Raw genomic sequence first — 16181 nt, 5'->3', positions numbered from 1 at the left:
CTCCTTTTTGGTACAAAGTTAACTTGGTTTCCTTTGAGATGGACAAGGTAGACTCAGGCTTTGGAACCTCCTACAGCTTTTCCCACTGTGTTCTTCTGACCTGAGGTTTCTGATGGTTCCGAGTGAGGAAAGCTATGAGTCAAGGTGTTGGTGTGAAACCACAATGAACAGGCAGGCTGCCCAGGTAGCCGCAGACTCAGCAGCCTACAGTACTACTGGACAGACAGAAAAACAGAAAGAACAGCTTGCTATTTGGCATAAATCAGACCAAGAGAACTTACAATAGAAAGTTTATTTTGTTTGTTTCCAGTCAGTGTTTTTTTTTCCTTAAAAACAAATACAAAAAAAAAAAAAAAAAAAAAAAAAGCTGATCACAGTTTGCTTAAACAGCCAGACTTGGACAATATTTGTAACTTTTTCACAAAAACATACATCACTGAAGCTGCGCTTATAAGAGCCACTTCCAGAGTTCGTGCAAAGGGTCCTACAAAGGCACGCAGGGACACACCGCTTGGAGTCACAGTTTTCGTCACAGAAGCCACTAGCCACTACACGTTGAACAAGTTAATTTGTGTCTTATCAAGTCACCTCTACAACAGCATTAATTACACAAGGAATATAGGTAGTTTGAATAAAAATATCTTTAACAGCTTGGAGCTATTGAGACAGGAACACTTCCACGTACATGCACATTAAAGAACTCAAGTGCAACACACAACATTGGCACTAAACGAGGTCGGGGGGGGGGCTTTTTTGTGTGTGTAGTTTTTTTTTTCTCTTTTCTTTTTTTTTTTTTTTTGTTTTAGTTACTTCAAGTAACACAGCTTGCTTCATATAAATAAGTTAAAACATCTATTTTTTTTTCAAGACAAAGCCATTCAGGACAAAGAGATGAACAGAAGCAGATCTACTTATACAGGCGCTATAATGGCAATAAACAGGCTCATGATTAAAAGATGAATTAGGGCAACGAGAACAGGGCTTCTTCACAGAAGGAACACAAGGGGAGTTTCAGAAAGTCACCTTAGTACTGACACTACAGAGAGCTGCCCGGCTACTACTGCTCAGTACTTTGGCTGCTCAGATGCTCAGGGGCGGAAAGCCCCCCCTGCCGCGGCCATACTCATGCTTTTCAGCTTATTATCTTTTTTCCACTTCATCCTCCTGTTTTGGAACCAGATTTTAATTTGTCTCTCGGAGAGGCAAAGGGCATGAGCTATTTCAATCCTTCTTCGGCGGGTCAGGTAGCGGTTGAAGTGGAATTCTTTCTCCAGCTCCAGGGTCTGGTAGCGAGTGTAGGCCGTCCGGGCCCTTTTGCCTTCTGGGCCACCTATGTTGTCTGTAACAAAAAAGTCAGCGGTTTAGCCACCAACTCCTCAGCACCTGGTTCCAAAGTCAGCCAGGGTCCTGAGCTGCGGAGAAGGCTCAACAAGTTCTCCTTCCTCACCCACCCTCCCCAAATTTCCTTCTCCCTTCCTTTCTGGCGAGAAAAACAACGGGATTTGGACTCTGGGAACAACCGACCCACCTGAGGCAGGAACTCTGGGTTTAAAGACAGCTTGGCTTTCCCTCGCCCCCTAGTCTGCTCTTTAGCCCTTTATGAGTTGTCCTAAGTGGGGGCACTGCCCTCCCAGTCTGCCCACCGCCTAGAAACGCACTGAAGCACTGCTTTTTTTTCTCAGTTCCCAAGTGGCCTCTAGGTCACCCTCAGTTAAAGTTCCAGCCGAGCTAGCCGCCTCCTGTTCCAGTGTACGCTTGGGGCGCCCGATTTCTTTTTCTTCCCTTTCCTTCGCTCTCCCTCTTGCCCTCAAACTTCAGAATCCCGCCTGTCCTCGCCTGGCTTATTCCCCCCAAGCCCCTTTTAGGGGGCTCTAATTAGTAACGCTGTTTCCCCAGCGTAGCCCTTCCCATAAATTATCTCCCCTGACAACCCGATTCACAGCCCCTACTGCCATCCCTACCCCTGCATGCCCTACTCCGCTGGCCTGACCCTGAAGCGAGTTCCGAGACACTGGGGTTCCAGACGGAATTTCTTCCTCTTTCAACATTTAAACTTGCTCGGCCACCCCATTTTCCTCCCTCCCCTCTCCCCAGTATCTGTGAATGCAGATCGCTGCTGCTGCTGCTGCTGCTGCTGCAGTAACTGAGAGGAAGTAAAGAGGAAGGCAGGGAAAGGGAAGCCGCAGGGAGAGGCTCTGCGAGCTGGAGAGAGGAGACTAGGAGAGAGACGGGAGAGAGGCTGCAGAGAACAGAGAGTGACCAAGACCCGCGCCCCCACGGACGCGTGGATCAGAAAACGGCTGGCTTTACCGTGACTAATGTGCAGCTTGCGCATCCAGGGGTAGATCTGGGGCTGAGCGGGCGGCGCCGGGCTCGGCTCGCTCTGGGCGCCCGCCTGCTCGCTGCTGGCAGGGGCGTCCTCCTCGGCTGCGGACGCCGTGCCAACCCCCTCTCTGCTGCTGATGTGGGTGCTGCCGGCGTTGGCCGAGGCGCCGCTGGAGTTGCCCAGGGAGTTTTTCCCGCCGTGGTGGCTGTCGCTGCCGGGCGAGGGGGCCACCGCTGAGCAGGGCAGCGGGTCGGGCGGTGGCGAGTGCGTGGACGTGGCCGGCTGGCTGTACCTGGGCTCGGCGGGCGCCGCACTGGCCCCAGCCGCGTAGCTGCGGGCGCGCTCGCCGGAGCCAAAGTGGCCGGAACCCGAACGGCCGACGCTGAGATCCATGCCATTGTAGCCGTAGCCGTACCTGCCGGAGTGCATGCTCGCCGAGTCCCTGAATTGTTCGCTCACGGAACTATGATCTCCATAATTATGCAACTGGTAGTCCGGGCCATTTGGATAGCGACCGCAAAATGAGTTTACAAAATAAGAGCTCATTTGTTTTTTGATATGTGTGCTTGATTTGTGGCTCGCGGTCGTTTGTGCGTCTATAGCACCCTTGCACAATTTATGATGAATTATGGAAATGACTGGGACATGTACTCGGTTCCCTCCTACGTAGGCACCCAAATATGGGGTACGACTTCGAATCACGTGCTTTTGTTGTCCAGTCGTAAATCCTGCCTGATGACCTCTAGAGGTAAACTCGTGCACTAATGGGGGAGTTGGGTGGAGGCAAGAGGGGTGGCGCGCGCGCCCTGGGCGCGTGCCCGCCACCCGCTGCCGCCGTTCAGTCGGACTCGAGCGCCACCCGCTGGAGACTAGGCGCATCGCTTCGCTTCCGACCTCGGGCTGCAAGGGCCGGGGTCGAATTGAGGTTACAGCCCATTATGGCAAAATTATTGCATTTCCCTCGCAGTTCCATTAGGATGTACCAATTGTGAGGCCGTCAGCTGCCGATCGCACGCCCGGCGAGGATACAGAGGATTCGGGGGAGGTGGTGACTTAGAATTATTTACAACAACTTTATTTCCCCGGCTTTGTATCCCCTCTTATTTTTGTGTAGAGGTTGGGGTCGGTTTGCCCGCCCGGCCGGCAGCTGTGAATTTTGAAAACACAGATATCACCTTCGAGGAAGGGAAGACGATTTAGCCAATTGAAGAAATAAATCCTGCCCACAGCAGCAGCCACAATTATGGCTCTGTTTTTGTGAACGCATGAAGGACAGTGCCCCTGCCGCTCTTAAACCACAGGCGTCTATTAAAGACAGCTTTTGTGTAGTGTTTCTCCGAGGCGAGGTCAAATTCCATACACTCGTATAACCAGAATCATTTTTTTCCTCCGTGCAAATATGTTTTTCGTGCCATTAGTTTGCTATCTGATTTGCTTATTTATCCAGCCTGGAAGATCTTCATCCCTGGTCCGGTTCCTCTGATCAGCCCGGCCCCAGGTAGCAGGGTTCTTGGTGAACCCAGAGATTGGGCCCTGATACCCAACGGCCTCCGAGGCTGCTTGGAAGCTGGGATCGGTGGGTAGAGCTATTGGGATCTCGTTTAGACCACTGGGAATAAAATGCGGGAACTAATGGAATCATTTCGTGGCTGTGTCTAGTATCACCGTAGTTATTTTCCTGGGCTCCGAAAGACGAAAGTAAATCACAAATGTAGCTGAGAAGAGAGCAGACTCTCTCTACTAGAGGCCTGGCATCTCAGGCGTCCCTGGCACGTTTGGAAGCCAGGACTCTTGCGGTTCTCATGGTCTTGGGCCCCCTCTTTGGGTCCTGAAAGCTGCGAGGTGGATTGCGTCCGAGCTGTATGAGGCTGGGAGTGGAAATCGGGAGCTGGGAGCCTGCGGGAGCCTAGTCGCTCCCGAAGCTGTAAGCCCAGGTTGGCTTGCCTCGGCTGAGGCTGCTACTCTCCCACTGACGGTTATGCGCCGATAGAGAGATTTGGTTCTGTCGGGGAAGGGGGGAGTTCCTCTTTGTTCCTCAGGCTTCTTGTTTAGGGGCATCCTGAGAGGCTGGGACAGGGCTGGGGCCCAGCTCGTAGACCCTTTCTTTTCAGTAGCCAGAGCCGATTTGGCGATGCCCTTTAGAATTTGATGGCGAGGGACCAAGGCAGAAAAGCCCAAGCACCAAACGGGGCACTGCCTGGGGCTCCTTTTTCCCCCCCACAACCCCGCGTCTGTGGCTCACAGAGCGCAGAGGCGCTAACACAGCAGCAGGGCCAATTCTGGGTGCATCCCGGGCCTCGCAAGCTGGCTTGGGCAGCCTTGGGGAGAAAACCTGTGTGTTTGTGTGTACAGTGCGTCTGTCCCACAGCTGACGTTGGGTGTGTGGGGTTTTGTTTGTTTGTTTTCTGTAATAAGTAAATGCGTAGCCGCTTGCAAAGCTTTGGACGCTTTCCCCTAAGCTGTGGAAGAAGCAGGCTGGAATAAAACTTGGGGAGCAGGCAAGGGCACCAGGGGGCAAAGCCAATAGAGGTTACAACGCTGGCCTGGTCCCTGCCCTGGAGTCTACTCGCCCGCTTTGGCCTCAGAGTCTTCCCCGCTGGCCTGCGTGGAGTTGATGAGTTTATTTTCCTTTTTCCACTTCATGCGCCGATTCTGGAACCAGATCTTGATCTGGCGCTCGGTGAGGCAGAGCGCGTTGGCGATCTCGATGCGGCGCCGCCGAGTCAGGTAGCGGTTGAAGTGGAATTCCTTCTCCAGCTCCAGGGTCTGGTAGCGCGTGTAGGTCTGGCGGCCTCTGCGCCCGTGACTCCCATACACGGCACCTGTGGGCAGAAATGAGGTGTGAATAAGCGAGGCAAAACCTACCCAGCCCGGTGTGCCTCCCAGCCAGCAGTCTCTAAACTGGAAATTATTCTGCTTCACCCCAGCTTCTCACATCACAACCAAGAGAAAGAAAGAAAGAAAGAAAGAAAGAAAGAAAGAAAGAAAGAAAGAAAGAAAGAAAGAAAGAAAGAAAGAAAGAAAGAAAAAAGCCGGCTGGATGGCAAGAATTATTTCATACCAAGCAAGATGTTTTTCACCTAAAAACGACTTGGGTGGGAAGTTATTGATTTTGACAAATGTGGTTTGTAAGAGAACCATTAGACTTGAAGAAATAGCATGGCCATTCTTAATTTGAGGGGCCAAAGTCACTATTTCGAGGGAGTGTAGCAATTATTTGTCTGTGGGTGCAGTGGGGATTCTGGGAGCAGTATGGAAATTGAATGCTTACATTGTGTCTGTGAAAGACGCTATCGAGGCTCCTCAGATCTCAATGTACTTTTGGAAAGTTAAATATGGCCAGCCTTCTCAAATCTTTGCATATTGTTAGCAAGTTATGTGATCCACCTGAAAACACTCCACTGGGGAGAGTTTAAGCTCTAAAGCGACAACACTGTAAGTTGCAAACTTCCCCTTAGGCTCTGTCCCTGCTCCAAAGGGTAAGGGGAGTCTCTGTGTGAGATTGTTGAAAACCTGGGGCAAAGAGAGGGCGCTGTGAGTGAGGTGGTGATGGACTGGCAGTGAGGACTGTGTTGGGCTGTCTGTGTGCCAGAGATACCCAAAGGTGAGACAACTCACTCCCCAAGCCAGGTGTGAGGTTCAGGCAGGGTCTCAGGAGGAGACAGAAGTTGACTAAGAGTTGAAAGTTAAGTAGAAGATAAAAGAGGGAGGCAGGAAGGAGGGAGGGAGAAAGAGAGAGAGAGAATATGAATATGAATATTCTGAGAAGGTGGCCCTTCAAAGCTTTGGTGGAGACACAGAAAGAGGTCAAATGTGGAAATGAGGGCCTCTGCATCTGTCTGCCTGGGCTTCTGGACTTCCAAAGGGCAGAAGAGAGAGGATTGGGGTAGGAACCTGGAGGAGTTTGCCTATGCTACCTTCTAGAGGCCCTCTCTGCTTAGAAACCTGAGGGGGTGGTACCAGGGTGCAGCTGGGCAGGCTTTCTCATCTCAACCAGTTTCTCTCTCTCTCTCTCTCTCTCTCTCTCTCTCTCTCTCTCTCTCTCTCTCTCTCTCTCTCTCTCTCCTGTTGTCCCTTAAGTTACAGGGCTCATATGGCTTGGCAGTGAATCCTTCACCCTCCCCTAAAGTGTCACCTTACAGGGATCTCATGGCCCTGTCTTTCCTCTGGCTGGGCCTGATTGTCCCATGGGAATGTTTGGCTCTCTCTCTCTCTCTCTCTCTCTCTCTCTCTCTCTCTCTCTCTCTCTCTCTCTCTCTCTCTCTCATTCTCTCTCTCTCAAATTAAAAAAAAAAACAACAGAGAGAGAAGGAAATTTTGTTCATTCTTTCCTTCTTCCTTCCTAATCTCTCCTTCCTTCCTTCCTTCCTTCCTTCCTTCCTTCCTTCCTTCCTTCCTTCCTTCCTTCCTTCCTTCCTTCCTTCCTTCCTTGTCTCCCTGCCAGCTTTTCATTCTCCCTACACTCTCTGGAGTGGGGAAGCAGGGAAATGCCTTACCCGCACAGGAATTCATCCGCTGCATCCAGGGGTAAACAGGGCTTGTGTACTTCCGGTCGGTGCCTTCCTCATGGAGGGCTTTGCCCTGCACGCTGCCGTCAGGTTTGTACTGCTGCTCGGGAGAAAAGTGCAGGTAGTCCCCGGGGCCCCTCTGCTTGCTATTGCCCGAGGGTGAGGCGCCACTGAGGTCCTTATCAGAATAGAAACATGAGGCCCCGTACTCGTAGGATGCCCGGTTGCAGGCCAGGACCGAGTTGGACTGTTGGTAGAAACAAGGTGAGGTGTATGTCTTGTCCGGAAGACTCGACGCCCCGTAAGAGGCCGGGAAGGGCCTCAGCGCGTCATAGCCGGCCGGGTAGAGGGGCAGCTGGCCCAAGAAGGAGTCCTGGCCGCTGGGCAGGCTCCCAGGGAAAGTGGGATTCACAAAATAGGAACTCATTTGCGCGCCCCTCTGCAGGACTGTGATTTGTTGTGTATTAGTACATCTGGCTATAACTATTAGTAGTCATCGAACTGGTTTGTTTCTGGATGGCCGAACGCCAAAAGCGACAGCAGCAAATCGCACCAGCTGACGCAGCGGCGGCCAATGGGAAAGAGCGCCGGAGCCCGCTCCCCGGGGACCGCGGCGACCGAGGCAGCAAAGTTACAAACAGCCCCCAGCCCGCCCGCCCGCCGCCCGCCCGGCAGATTAATGGGCACACACAGCCTGCCCGCCCCACTCTCCCCCACACATCCCCAAACGCCAGCGGCGGGCACGACCCGGGCAGAGATGTGCAAATCTCTGCACTAGTGCCCAGGTCAATGAGCAGGCCTGCTCTTTCCTTTTTTTTTTTTTTTTTTTTTTTTGCCTTCATGGGTTTTGCTGGGTTTCCTCCCCAAACAGGAAACCTGACAAGCCCGAGCCAGGGAGGTGGTGACAGGGATGGTTTTGCTTAGTGCCTCCTGTCCCAGTCAGACCCTGGGTCACACCTCCCCTTGTGCTCCCTTAATCATGGGTATGGGTTCTTGAACGGGAGAAGGGGCTCTGAGAAGCCAGGCCTTCCACGCTCTGCTTTTGAACTGTATGCTTTAGGGGTTCCCTGGGCGTCTTATTCCCTCCCATTCCTATTACAGGTTGGGCCTTACTGCCCTAAAGCTGAAAGATCAATCCTCACTGACCAGGCCCAGACCAAAGGCAGGGCCTTCCTACAGCCCCTTCTTCTCAGTACCGCCCTCCATATTTGGTTCTTCTGCAATGGTCCCTGCCTGTGTGGGCTTAAAGCAAACACCTACACCGGCTGTGCACTGCATCCTGTCTTTGAACTTAGAGAAAGGAAAGGCTAAAACTCATGGTTTCCCACAAGAAATGATCTACAGAAGGGTGTTTGTGAGACCGGAGCAGAAAGCCATCCGTGGGGCATGACTCCTCTCACCCAGCCTCAAGCATCACAGGACTCCCTAAGTTACTGGACCTGCTTAGTGCAGCTACGGAAAAACAACCAGATACAGTATTTCCCAGTCTCATTCCAGAAGCAGGAGAGACAAGGGGACCTTGGTTGAGCAGGGCACGGAGTGCAGCTTCTGGAGCCCAAAGCTTCACTCAAAGGATCATTAATGGACTTGGTTTCGAGGTCACACGGAGATGGGCGCGGTCCTGTCGCAAGCATACCCACTTGTCCCCTACCTCCCCACCCTAAACTACTCCTGCTGCTTCAGTATCTCTAAAACCAGATATGTCACCCTGTCACTTGCTCCAGGATCCTGAATTACCTTGACCACCGGCCCAGGCCTGGGGATACAGGACTTGGAAAGCCTGTCTCGGGCTTGCCTGTACGTGAATCAGGGTCATTTTGTTTAAAAAAAAAAAGTGATATCGGTTCGAAGGCACTTTTATGATTGTTTGGGCTAGAATTATCTTTAAAACCCCCCAATTCTGTGGGTGTCTAAGAGATCTAGCTGGGGCTCAGGAGGTTGTGTCTTAGATCTGTTAAACCCTGACCCTTGTGAACTGATGGGGATCGGGATTGGGGGGAGGTGACACTTGGCAGTGGTCCCGTAGGAATCTATTGCAGAGTTCTTTAATCTCTTCCTTGCTTTTCGATCCCCCCCCCACACACACACACCTTTCTCCCCTCAAAAGAGGAAAATTGAAAAAGGACTTGCCTAAGGTCGGCCTCCAGAGAGCCTGTGAAGGCACACCAAAGGAAGGCTGTACCACAGGCCTTGTGTTTAACGTCTTTATCGCTCCAACCCAAGAAAGTTTTTTTTTCCTTTGTATATAAACGAGCTGTTCAGGAGAGGATAAAATTTTACGTTTCTCACAGAGAGGATACAATATGTGGAAAATGAATAACTCAGGAAGAAAAGAAAGGTGAATTTTTTTTTCTTAAAAGCATGTTTGAAGAAAATAAGTTTGAGTTATTGGTTCTTAAACAACAAGCAATCAGATAACAATTATTTCCAGCAATACTGTTGGAAATGAAAGTAGCCATTTCCCAGGTGCTAATTGTTCACATCTATCAGTTCTCTTTCACGCCGCTCTGTCTCACACAGAGTTGGAGCTGATGACAGCTTACCACCATTATTGCTATGGTTTGATCTGAATTTTAGACTTAATTGTCTCAGCCAATAAAAGAATTTGTTTTCTCAGCTAGAAGCCAGAAAATGTATTTCTAGCTTCTGTAAACATTAAGGTGGAAAAAATATTAAGTTGAAATCTTAACATGTAAGCTCAGGCTAGTGTGCATTTAAGTTAGCAGTCAATCTATTTAATCTTCCATATACATGTATATAAACATATATATATATATATATGGAGAGAGAGCGTCCTGACAGAATGGAGAACAGGAACTCCACACCTTCAATAGAGCCTCATCCTGAGATGATGAGAATAATCACCGCAGGACTCTGCTAGGTCACAGCCACACAGAAAACTTACCTTTTATCTTCTCTTCAAAGAGGGTAAGATGGCAGTAGGGTCACACAGTTTTGCCCTTTCCCTGGCTGCCCATTGAGCCCCTCCACTTCTGCCAGCCTGGAGCCTGGCTTGCAGGTGTGTGGGAGGACCCAGAAGGTCCACCTCCATCCAGTCAAATCTCTAGGCCAGAACCCAAAGCACACAGGTGTGGGCCTCTGTCAGTTACCGGCCCTCTCCTGGAGCTGCCTTCCATGCCACAGCCAATCCTCAGGGCCAGCCAGGCCAGCAGGCCTCGGAACTACAAATGGTCTTTCCGATGTCAGAATCCCAAAGCCAAAGCGTTGCCCAACTGGCGTGAGCCCTCAGGACTCCTTTGGGACGCGCAGTTTGGACAGAAGCAGCCATGACCAGCCAGGCGGCCTGTACAACCAGTCTCCATGGTGCTGGGTTAGGGGAGAGGGAAGGACCCGAATCTATTCCAGCGGCTGAGCTTTCTGTCATGGGTAGCCGAAGCAAGGAGATTTCACAGCCAAATAAACCCTTGGAGACTGCCCCTCAGGTCCCCTTTTGTCCCCCCCCCCCTTCCCCTGCTTCTGGGGAATCTGAGGGGCCCGTACAGCAGTCGCGCCAGTCTCAAAGAGGCGGGACGCTGCTGGCGCCGGTCCCGGCGACGGCCACAGCGTGGCAGCAGCGAGCTCCTTGTTCGGTCGCAATAAATAATCCGCCTGCGGCAGCCGCAGTCAGGCAGTCAGCGGCCCTAGGAGGCAAATGCGGCGCTTTATCTGCCCCTGCCCGGGGCGCATCCACAGAGCTGTCCGGAAAACATTCCAAGCATCTACACGTCCTTCTTAATTGTCTGGCCTAGGCCGACATACTATCTTGAGATAGGAAAACAGCAGCAACAACAACCAAAACCCAAATAAACAAAAAAGAACCATAGCCAGGGAACTCGCGACTGATGCTTGGGTAGCTCTGTCTCCCGGGGGCAAATCTAACCTGGTCAGACCGGCTTTCAGGCCCGCCCACCATGGCTGGTGCCACCGTGCCATGCAAAGCCATCGCTAGGCCCGCAGCTCTTAGTGCTGTCTCGCTGCTAGCTGTAGTCCTCTCGCTGGTAGCCGGGGAGGTGGGGGACCGTGGACACCAGCCTGCCACTGTACTTAGGTGGCTTGGGACTGCGACCCTGCTATTGCCCAGACACCATTTTGCAACCTTCCCTCAGAAACCTCAGATGTGCTCCTTCCACTTGCGTCAACACAACAGCCCCCTGCACGGAAACATCACCCCCCTCACCTTAGCACCCAATTAACTCGGTTCTCTCCTCCAACACAGAATTCCACACATACATCCAGCCCCTCTTCCAAGGCTTGAGAAATCACTCTAATCAGAAAACCCGGCAAACGAAGCAGGCAACCATCGGAGAACTCTGAATTAGTAAGTTTTGTTTCTGTATTTGCTTCCTTTCCTACCCCCCACAGGAAAAAACAGTGCCGAAGCTAACAAAACGCCCGTGCTACTCGGCTTTGCTCGCCTCTCCGCCCTCGTTCCCAGGTTGGGAACTACCTCTGGCTATTGGGGAAGTCAGTTGAATCAATTGGGTCACGAATAAAATAATCCCAAACCCCAGAGGCCAGTAGGGAACAGTAGAATGCCAAATGACTTCCTTTGGGGCTTCCCGAGGGTCACTGGGGAATGGAGGGGGGAGGGGGCGAAGACCCAAGCGGTGCTGCGCGGTGCCAAGGCGCTGTGCCACAGAGGGAAGGCTGATCCGCCTTGAGGGAGGAGGGAAAAGGAGTGATTGTAGGTGGTGGCGGTAGTGGGTGAGAATGAGTGACGTGTTTGGACTGTGGTGTGTATTGAGAATGAAAGGACAGTACTGAAGAGGGTGAAAAAAGGCCCCTTTTCAAAGTCGTTCCTGGTGCCCTCTCTCACCACTGTGGTACCTCACCCACCTTTGCCCTGTCTCCTTCACACAGGTCTCACCTTCAGACCGCGGCTCCCAGAAGCTCCTGCCTCTCTGACAGCTGTCGCTTCGGCAGCCCAAGAGACGAATTGTCCTCCTTCCTGGTGCCAGAGGACGCAGGAAATTAGCCAGGTTGCAAGTTGCAAAGCAGCGGCGGCTGCTCCAGGAACAGGACGCGCCCCACCTCCAGGGACAACGGCCGGCCTGGGCCTGGCAGCGGCTTCCCCTCGCTCGCCATCGCTGGACAAAGCGCAGCCCAGGCAGGCTGGCAAGGCAGAGCTCCGAAGCACGCAGGATGGAGCGGAGCAAAAGAATGCGGCTCTATTCTCGCAAGGGAAATTATAAAAAAGTTCATGTTCACGGTTCCTATCCACATGACCGACAGCGGCCAATGGAAGGGCCGAACAACTCATAAAGTTGTATTGCAAAGTTGTAAATTTTCATAAACAACAACGGATTTATGACCCTTTCCCCATCACTAAGAGGAGGCGGCTCTTACACAGACGCCATCTTACCACCGAGTCTGTCCCGATTTGGGGCTGCAGGTTTTTCAGATCCTTTTAGGTCCGATTTTATTAAAAGAGTCCTAAGAAACAGGCCCAACCTAGTCAGGGGATAAGAATGGAGACCTTCGCGGGCCCAGCTCAGGATGCTCTAAGCTACTTCCACCGCCTCTCGCCCCTGGTCTCTCGCCGCTAGCCCCTTCCCCAGCCACAGTCCTTCCTCAGCAACAGGACTTGACTAGGTTGCGCTGCAGGGTTTGAGGCCCATGTCGTCCAAGAATCCCTCAGCTTCAGTGTTGGACCCTGGGGCATCCTCACCCTTACTGAAGGCTAAGTGGGGGTACTGCAGCAGGGACCTTGAATTCCATTTCTTTCCTACCCTGGGACTGTACTCAAGGCGCATGTGGAATCCGGAATCAATTGGAGGGTAGGTAATACCCTTTTAGAGCTCAGTCTACACCTTCAGAGGAAAGTTGAATTTGGAATTCGTTCATGGAATTTATGAAAGTTTGAGAGGCCGTAGATAGAATATATAGCATTAACAAATAGTCTGTTTTCAATGGACCTAAATAGATATTGGTGCACATACAATAGCCAGGCAAAAACCATCTACAAAGAGGAAGGCATATATACAATTATAGTCACAGAAAAACACAGAAACCCACACACACAATTATAGACGTGAGAAATGTTGATACACACGCATGTGTGTGGGAATACATACAACTATAACTATAAGCAAGCACACAGAGAAGTAGAAATGTGCTTAAGCACACATAAAAAAAAAACACGTGAAGAGACATGATAAATTTGTCCATGAATAGCGAAAATTTGGACTCAGGGACAGTGGCTCTGCATTTGTTTCTTGTGTCTCTTTGGCCTATGGCCAGGGCTGGTCCTTCAGCTATGGCCACTTCCCCTTGCCCAAGACCCTCTGGATAAAGCAGTCCGTGTTTCTTTGTCACCAAGCATCTTTATTGTTACATAAAACACAGGTAGCTGGGCTGGGAAGCGTGCCTTCTCTGAACCCCAGGCTGGGGAAGGGGGGGGGGCATGAGGAGACAAGGGAGATGATGGCCCCGGGTGGGTGCTGGACTTCTCCCACCCACTACAGAATTAGTTCAATACAACACACCATGCTACAAAGTCACCCCATTAAAACATCCTCTCCAAGTCAAGACATTCCTTTACAAATGAGCTCCAAGATTATAGAAATGACAACAGCACAAAAAAAAAAAAATCTGGTTCAAATATACAGTATTTGTCCTTGTAGGAAAAGTCAGGGTATACATATTTGACATGGCTGAACAGTAGGACACAAAAGCAAGGGGGAGAGGATAGTGAGTCTGGGAACATCTCCTTAGTCCCACAAAAACAAAACCCGGAGCTATTCCAGAGGGTGGCAGCCAGCTCGGGAATGCTCCCCTCCTGAAGTAGGGGTAATGGCCCTGACCTTGAGGTGTCAAAGCCACAGAAAGAGGGCTTCTAGGTTGCAGCATGTGGTATGCTTTGGAATAAATATATTATTTTTCAATTTAAATAGAAGCCAATGCCCTGGTCCCTGAACCTCATTGCCTTGTCAGTGAAGCCTCGGTGACACCAAAGACTATCAGCTAGAAGCATCAAGGTCCAGCCTGGGAGGGATGGGCACCGAGAAGCAGGCGAGCTAGCCAGCACACAATAGGTAGTTTAGGGCTAGTAGGTAGTATTGATCATGGTTTTGCAGGTATTGGCCAGGGTGGGGGTGGGGTGGGGGCAGGTGCTGGGTGTCTGCCAGTGTTGGGACATGGAGGAGGCTTCTTAGGAGTGGTGGCCCACTGGGGCTGGGCCCATAGGTAGTTTGGGAGGGCCTCTCAAAGAGGCCTGTGCTAGGTAGTATTTTAGCTGTGCCTGCGCACAACACTGGTCCAGGGTTGTGGGTATCTACTGGGTTCCTCAGAGGCAGAGAGGGTCCCCAAGGTGACCTAATTTCCCTGGGAGCTAAAGTAGGTGATTGAATGGAATGAGGGTAGGAACTGACTCCCTCTTTTTTCTTTCCCTTTCTTTTTTTCTCTTTCTTTTCTTTTTTCTTTCTTTCTTTTTTTTTACACTTTATTTCCCCCCATTTTTTTGTAACTAAAATCAATGAGTCTCTTAAAGACGCTTTTCCAACTGTCCTGTGCAGCCAGGGTCCTGTGCCTGGCCCTTTACTCCTCTTCTTCCTCTTCCTCCTCCTCTTCCTCCTCGTCCTCCTCATCGGCCTTGTCAGCAGCTGTGGAAACGGAGGGCACCGCGTCTTCGGGGGCTGCAGTGGGAGCCTGGCTCTCATCTTTATGCTCTTTCTTCCACTTCATGCGCCGATTCTGGAACCAGATCTTGATCTGGCGCTCGGTGAGGCAGAGCGCGTGAGCGATCTCGATGCGGCGGCGCCGCGTCAGGTAGCGGTTGAAGTGGAATTCCTTCTCCAGCTCCAGCGTCTGGTAGCGCGTGTAGGTCTGGCGTCCCCGCTTCCTGTCCGGTCCTAGGAGCAGAAATTTGGACGTATAGATAGACAAAACAGATAAGCAGACTAGAATGTGGACAGAAGAGTGCTTTAGTCAGGCCAGCAGCCCAAGAGCCTGCACCTTCCACCTTGCCCAAATCCAGGTGCAACCCTCGCCACCCTCAATTGAGCTGGGGGAGGGAAATTGTGAGCGGAAGGCCCCAGGGCCAGACAAGCAAGAACGTCTGTGAGAAGCCTTAGGGCAGAATTCCAACTTTACAACTGGCCTTTCCAGCCGGCTACGTTTCCACAATGTCCTGCTTCCCCCTGACAAAGGGAAATTGTAAATATAGAGTGTGGCAAGTGGGGGACTCTGCGCTTTTGCCATTCAAAGGCGAGCCTGGCCGCTCCCCAGCCTTGCTAGTGGGCGACCCTCCTCAGCAGCCCCATCCACAAGACCTTCCTGTGACTTTCCCACCCTCTGTCCCATTGGCTTCAGCCCCGTTCTGGAAATGGCCTCTGGTACAGGGGTGGGTGAGGGATCCCGGAGATCTCAATTCTCCTTGCCTTTGAGAAAGAAAGCCAGGCCGAAAGAAGGGGAGGAGGGGAGAGAGAGCTGGAGTCAAGAAAGAGATAGAGGACAGAAAAGAGGGGGATAGAAAGAAAGACTGAGGAAGAGAAAAAGAGAGGGAAGGGGAGAGGGGGAGAAAGAGAGAGAGAATATGAGAATGAGAATAGCGGAGAAACTTATTGTAAAAATTCCAAGGCAAATGGAGTTAAATAAATTTACGAGGATCGAACCCATTAATTGGGCCATAAAAAGTTTTATGAGCCTCATTTACATACAATGCTACGGGTCTCTCCACGCTATGGCGCCTCAGCTCTAATTAAAACCAGAAAGGCAGCGCCACCGGGACTTGCGGGGCCGCCGGCTGGAAGCCGCCGGGCTGGGCTCTCTCAGCCCCCCGCGCCCTGCTCCCGCCCCTCCGCTCCTCCCGCTCGCCGACCCCGCCGGCCACTGAGCCTACCTGAACTGCGCATCCAGGGATAGATGCGGAAACTGGCCTCGGCCGGGCCGTGCAGCACGCCCTCGTCCGCCTTGTCGCAGGCGCCTTTGGCGAGGTCACTGCAGAGCCCGGGGATGTTTTGGTCGTAGGAGGCGCAGGGCAGGTTGTAGGCGTCGGCTCCCAGGCCATAGCCGGACGCGAAGGGGCTCTGATAGAGGGGGCTGTTGACATTGTATAAGCCCGGCACAGTGGAGGCGAAGGCGCCGGCGCCCGGCCCGTAGCCGCTTCTCTGCGAGTTGGGTGCAAAGGAGCAAGAAGTCGGCTCGGCATTTTGGAAGAGAGAAGCCCCCGCCGTATATTTGCTAAAAAGCGCGTTCACATAATACGAAGAACTCATAATTTTGACCTGTGATTTGTTGTCCGGCAGCTTTCAGTGTCGGTTTTACGAGGTAGCGTGATATATGATAACATTACACCCCCAGATTTACACCAAACCCCATTTTCTTTTGGACGGAGCTCGCCGCGGCAC

At 51.8% G+C, this 16181-nt stretch overlaps 3 protein-coding genes across 4 annotated transcripts; all 3 read right to left on the bottom strand.

Moving 5' to 3' along the window:
• Window positions 1-372: 372 nt before the first annotated feature.
• Window positions 373-3273, bottom strand: Hoxa5 (homeobox A5). The gene is made up of 2 exons (XM_021164669.2): window positions 2311-3273; window positions 373-1339 (listed from the first exon to the last, which is right to left on the bottom strand). The coding sequence occupies exons 1-2, from the start codon at window positions 3203-3205 to the stop codon at window positions 1089-1091; spliced, it is 1146 nt and encodes a 381-aa protein (XP_021020328.2). The 5' UTR covers window positions 3206-3273; the 3' UTR covers window positions 373-1088.
• Window positions 3274-3370: 97 nt separating this feature from the next.
• On the bottom strand, window positions 3371-7261 carry Hoxa6 (homeobox A6). Its single transcript, XM_085839695.1, has 2 exons — window positions 6823-7261; window positions 3371-5148 (listed from the first exon to the last, which is right to left on the bottom strand). Exons 1-2 carry the CDS (start codon window positions 7259-7261, stop codon window positions 4889-4891), a joined length of 699 nt encoding a protein of 232 aa, XP_085695821.1. The 3' UTR covers window positions 3371-4888.
• Window positions 7262-13155: 5894 nt separating this feature from the next.
• Window positions 13156-16167, bottom strand: Hoxa7 (homeobox A7). Of its 2 annotated transcripts, XM_085839694.1 has the most exons (3): window positions 15674-16167; window positions 15124-15313; window positions 13156-14684 (listed from the first exon to the last, which is right to left on the bottom strand). In XM_085839694.1, the coding sequence occupies exons 1-3, from the start codon at window positions 15980-15982 to the stop codon at window positions 14371-14373; spliced, it is 813 nt and encodes a 270-aa protein (XP_085695820.1). In that variant the 5' UTR covers window positions 15983-16167; the 3' UTR covers window positions 13156-14370. The 2 variants fall into 2 exon arrangements, with proteins under 2 accessions (XP_085695820.1, XP_085695819.1); XM_085839693.1 differs by lacking the exon at window positions 15124-15313.
• Window positions 16168-16181: the final 14 nt, after the last annotated feature.

This window comes from Mus caroli, unplaced genomic scaffold (assembly GCF_978045245.1).
Source record: "Mus caroli unplaced genomic scaffold, Mus_caroli_1 scaffold_7, whole genome shotgun sequence".
NCBI classification, from domain to species: Eukaryota; Metazoa; Chordata; class Mammalia; order Rodentia; family Muridae; genus Mus; species Mus caroli.
This window is presented reverse-complemented; position numbering and strand designations above follow the sequence as displayed.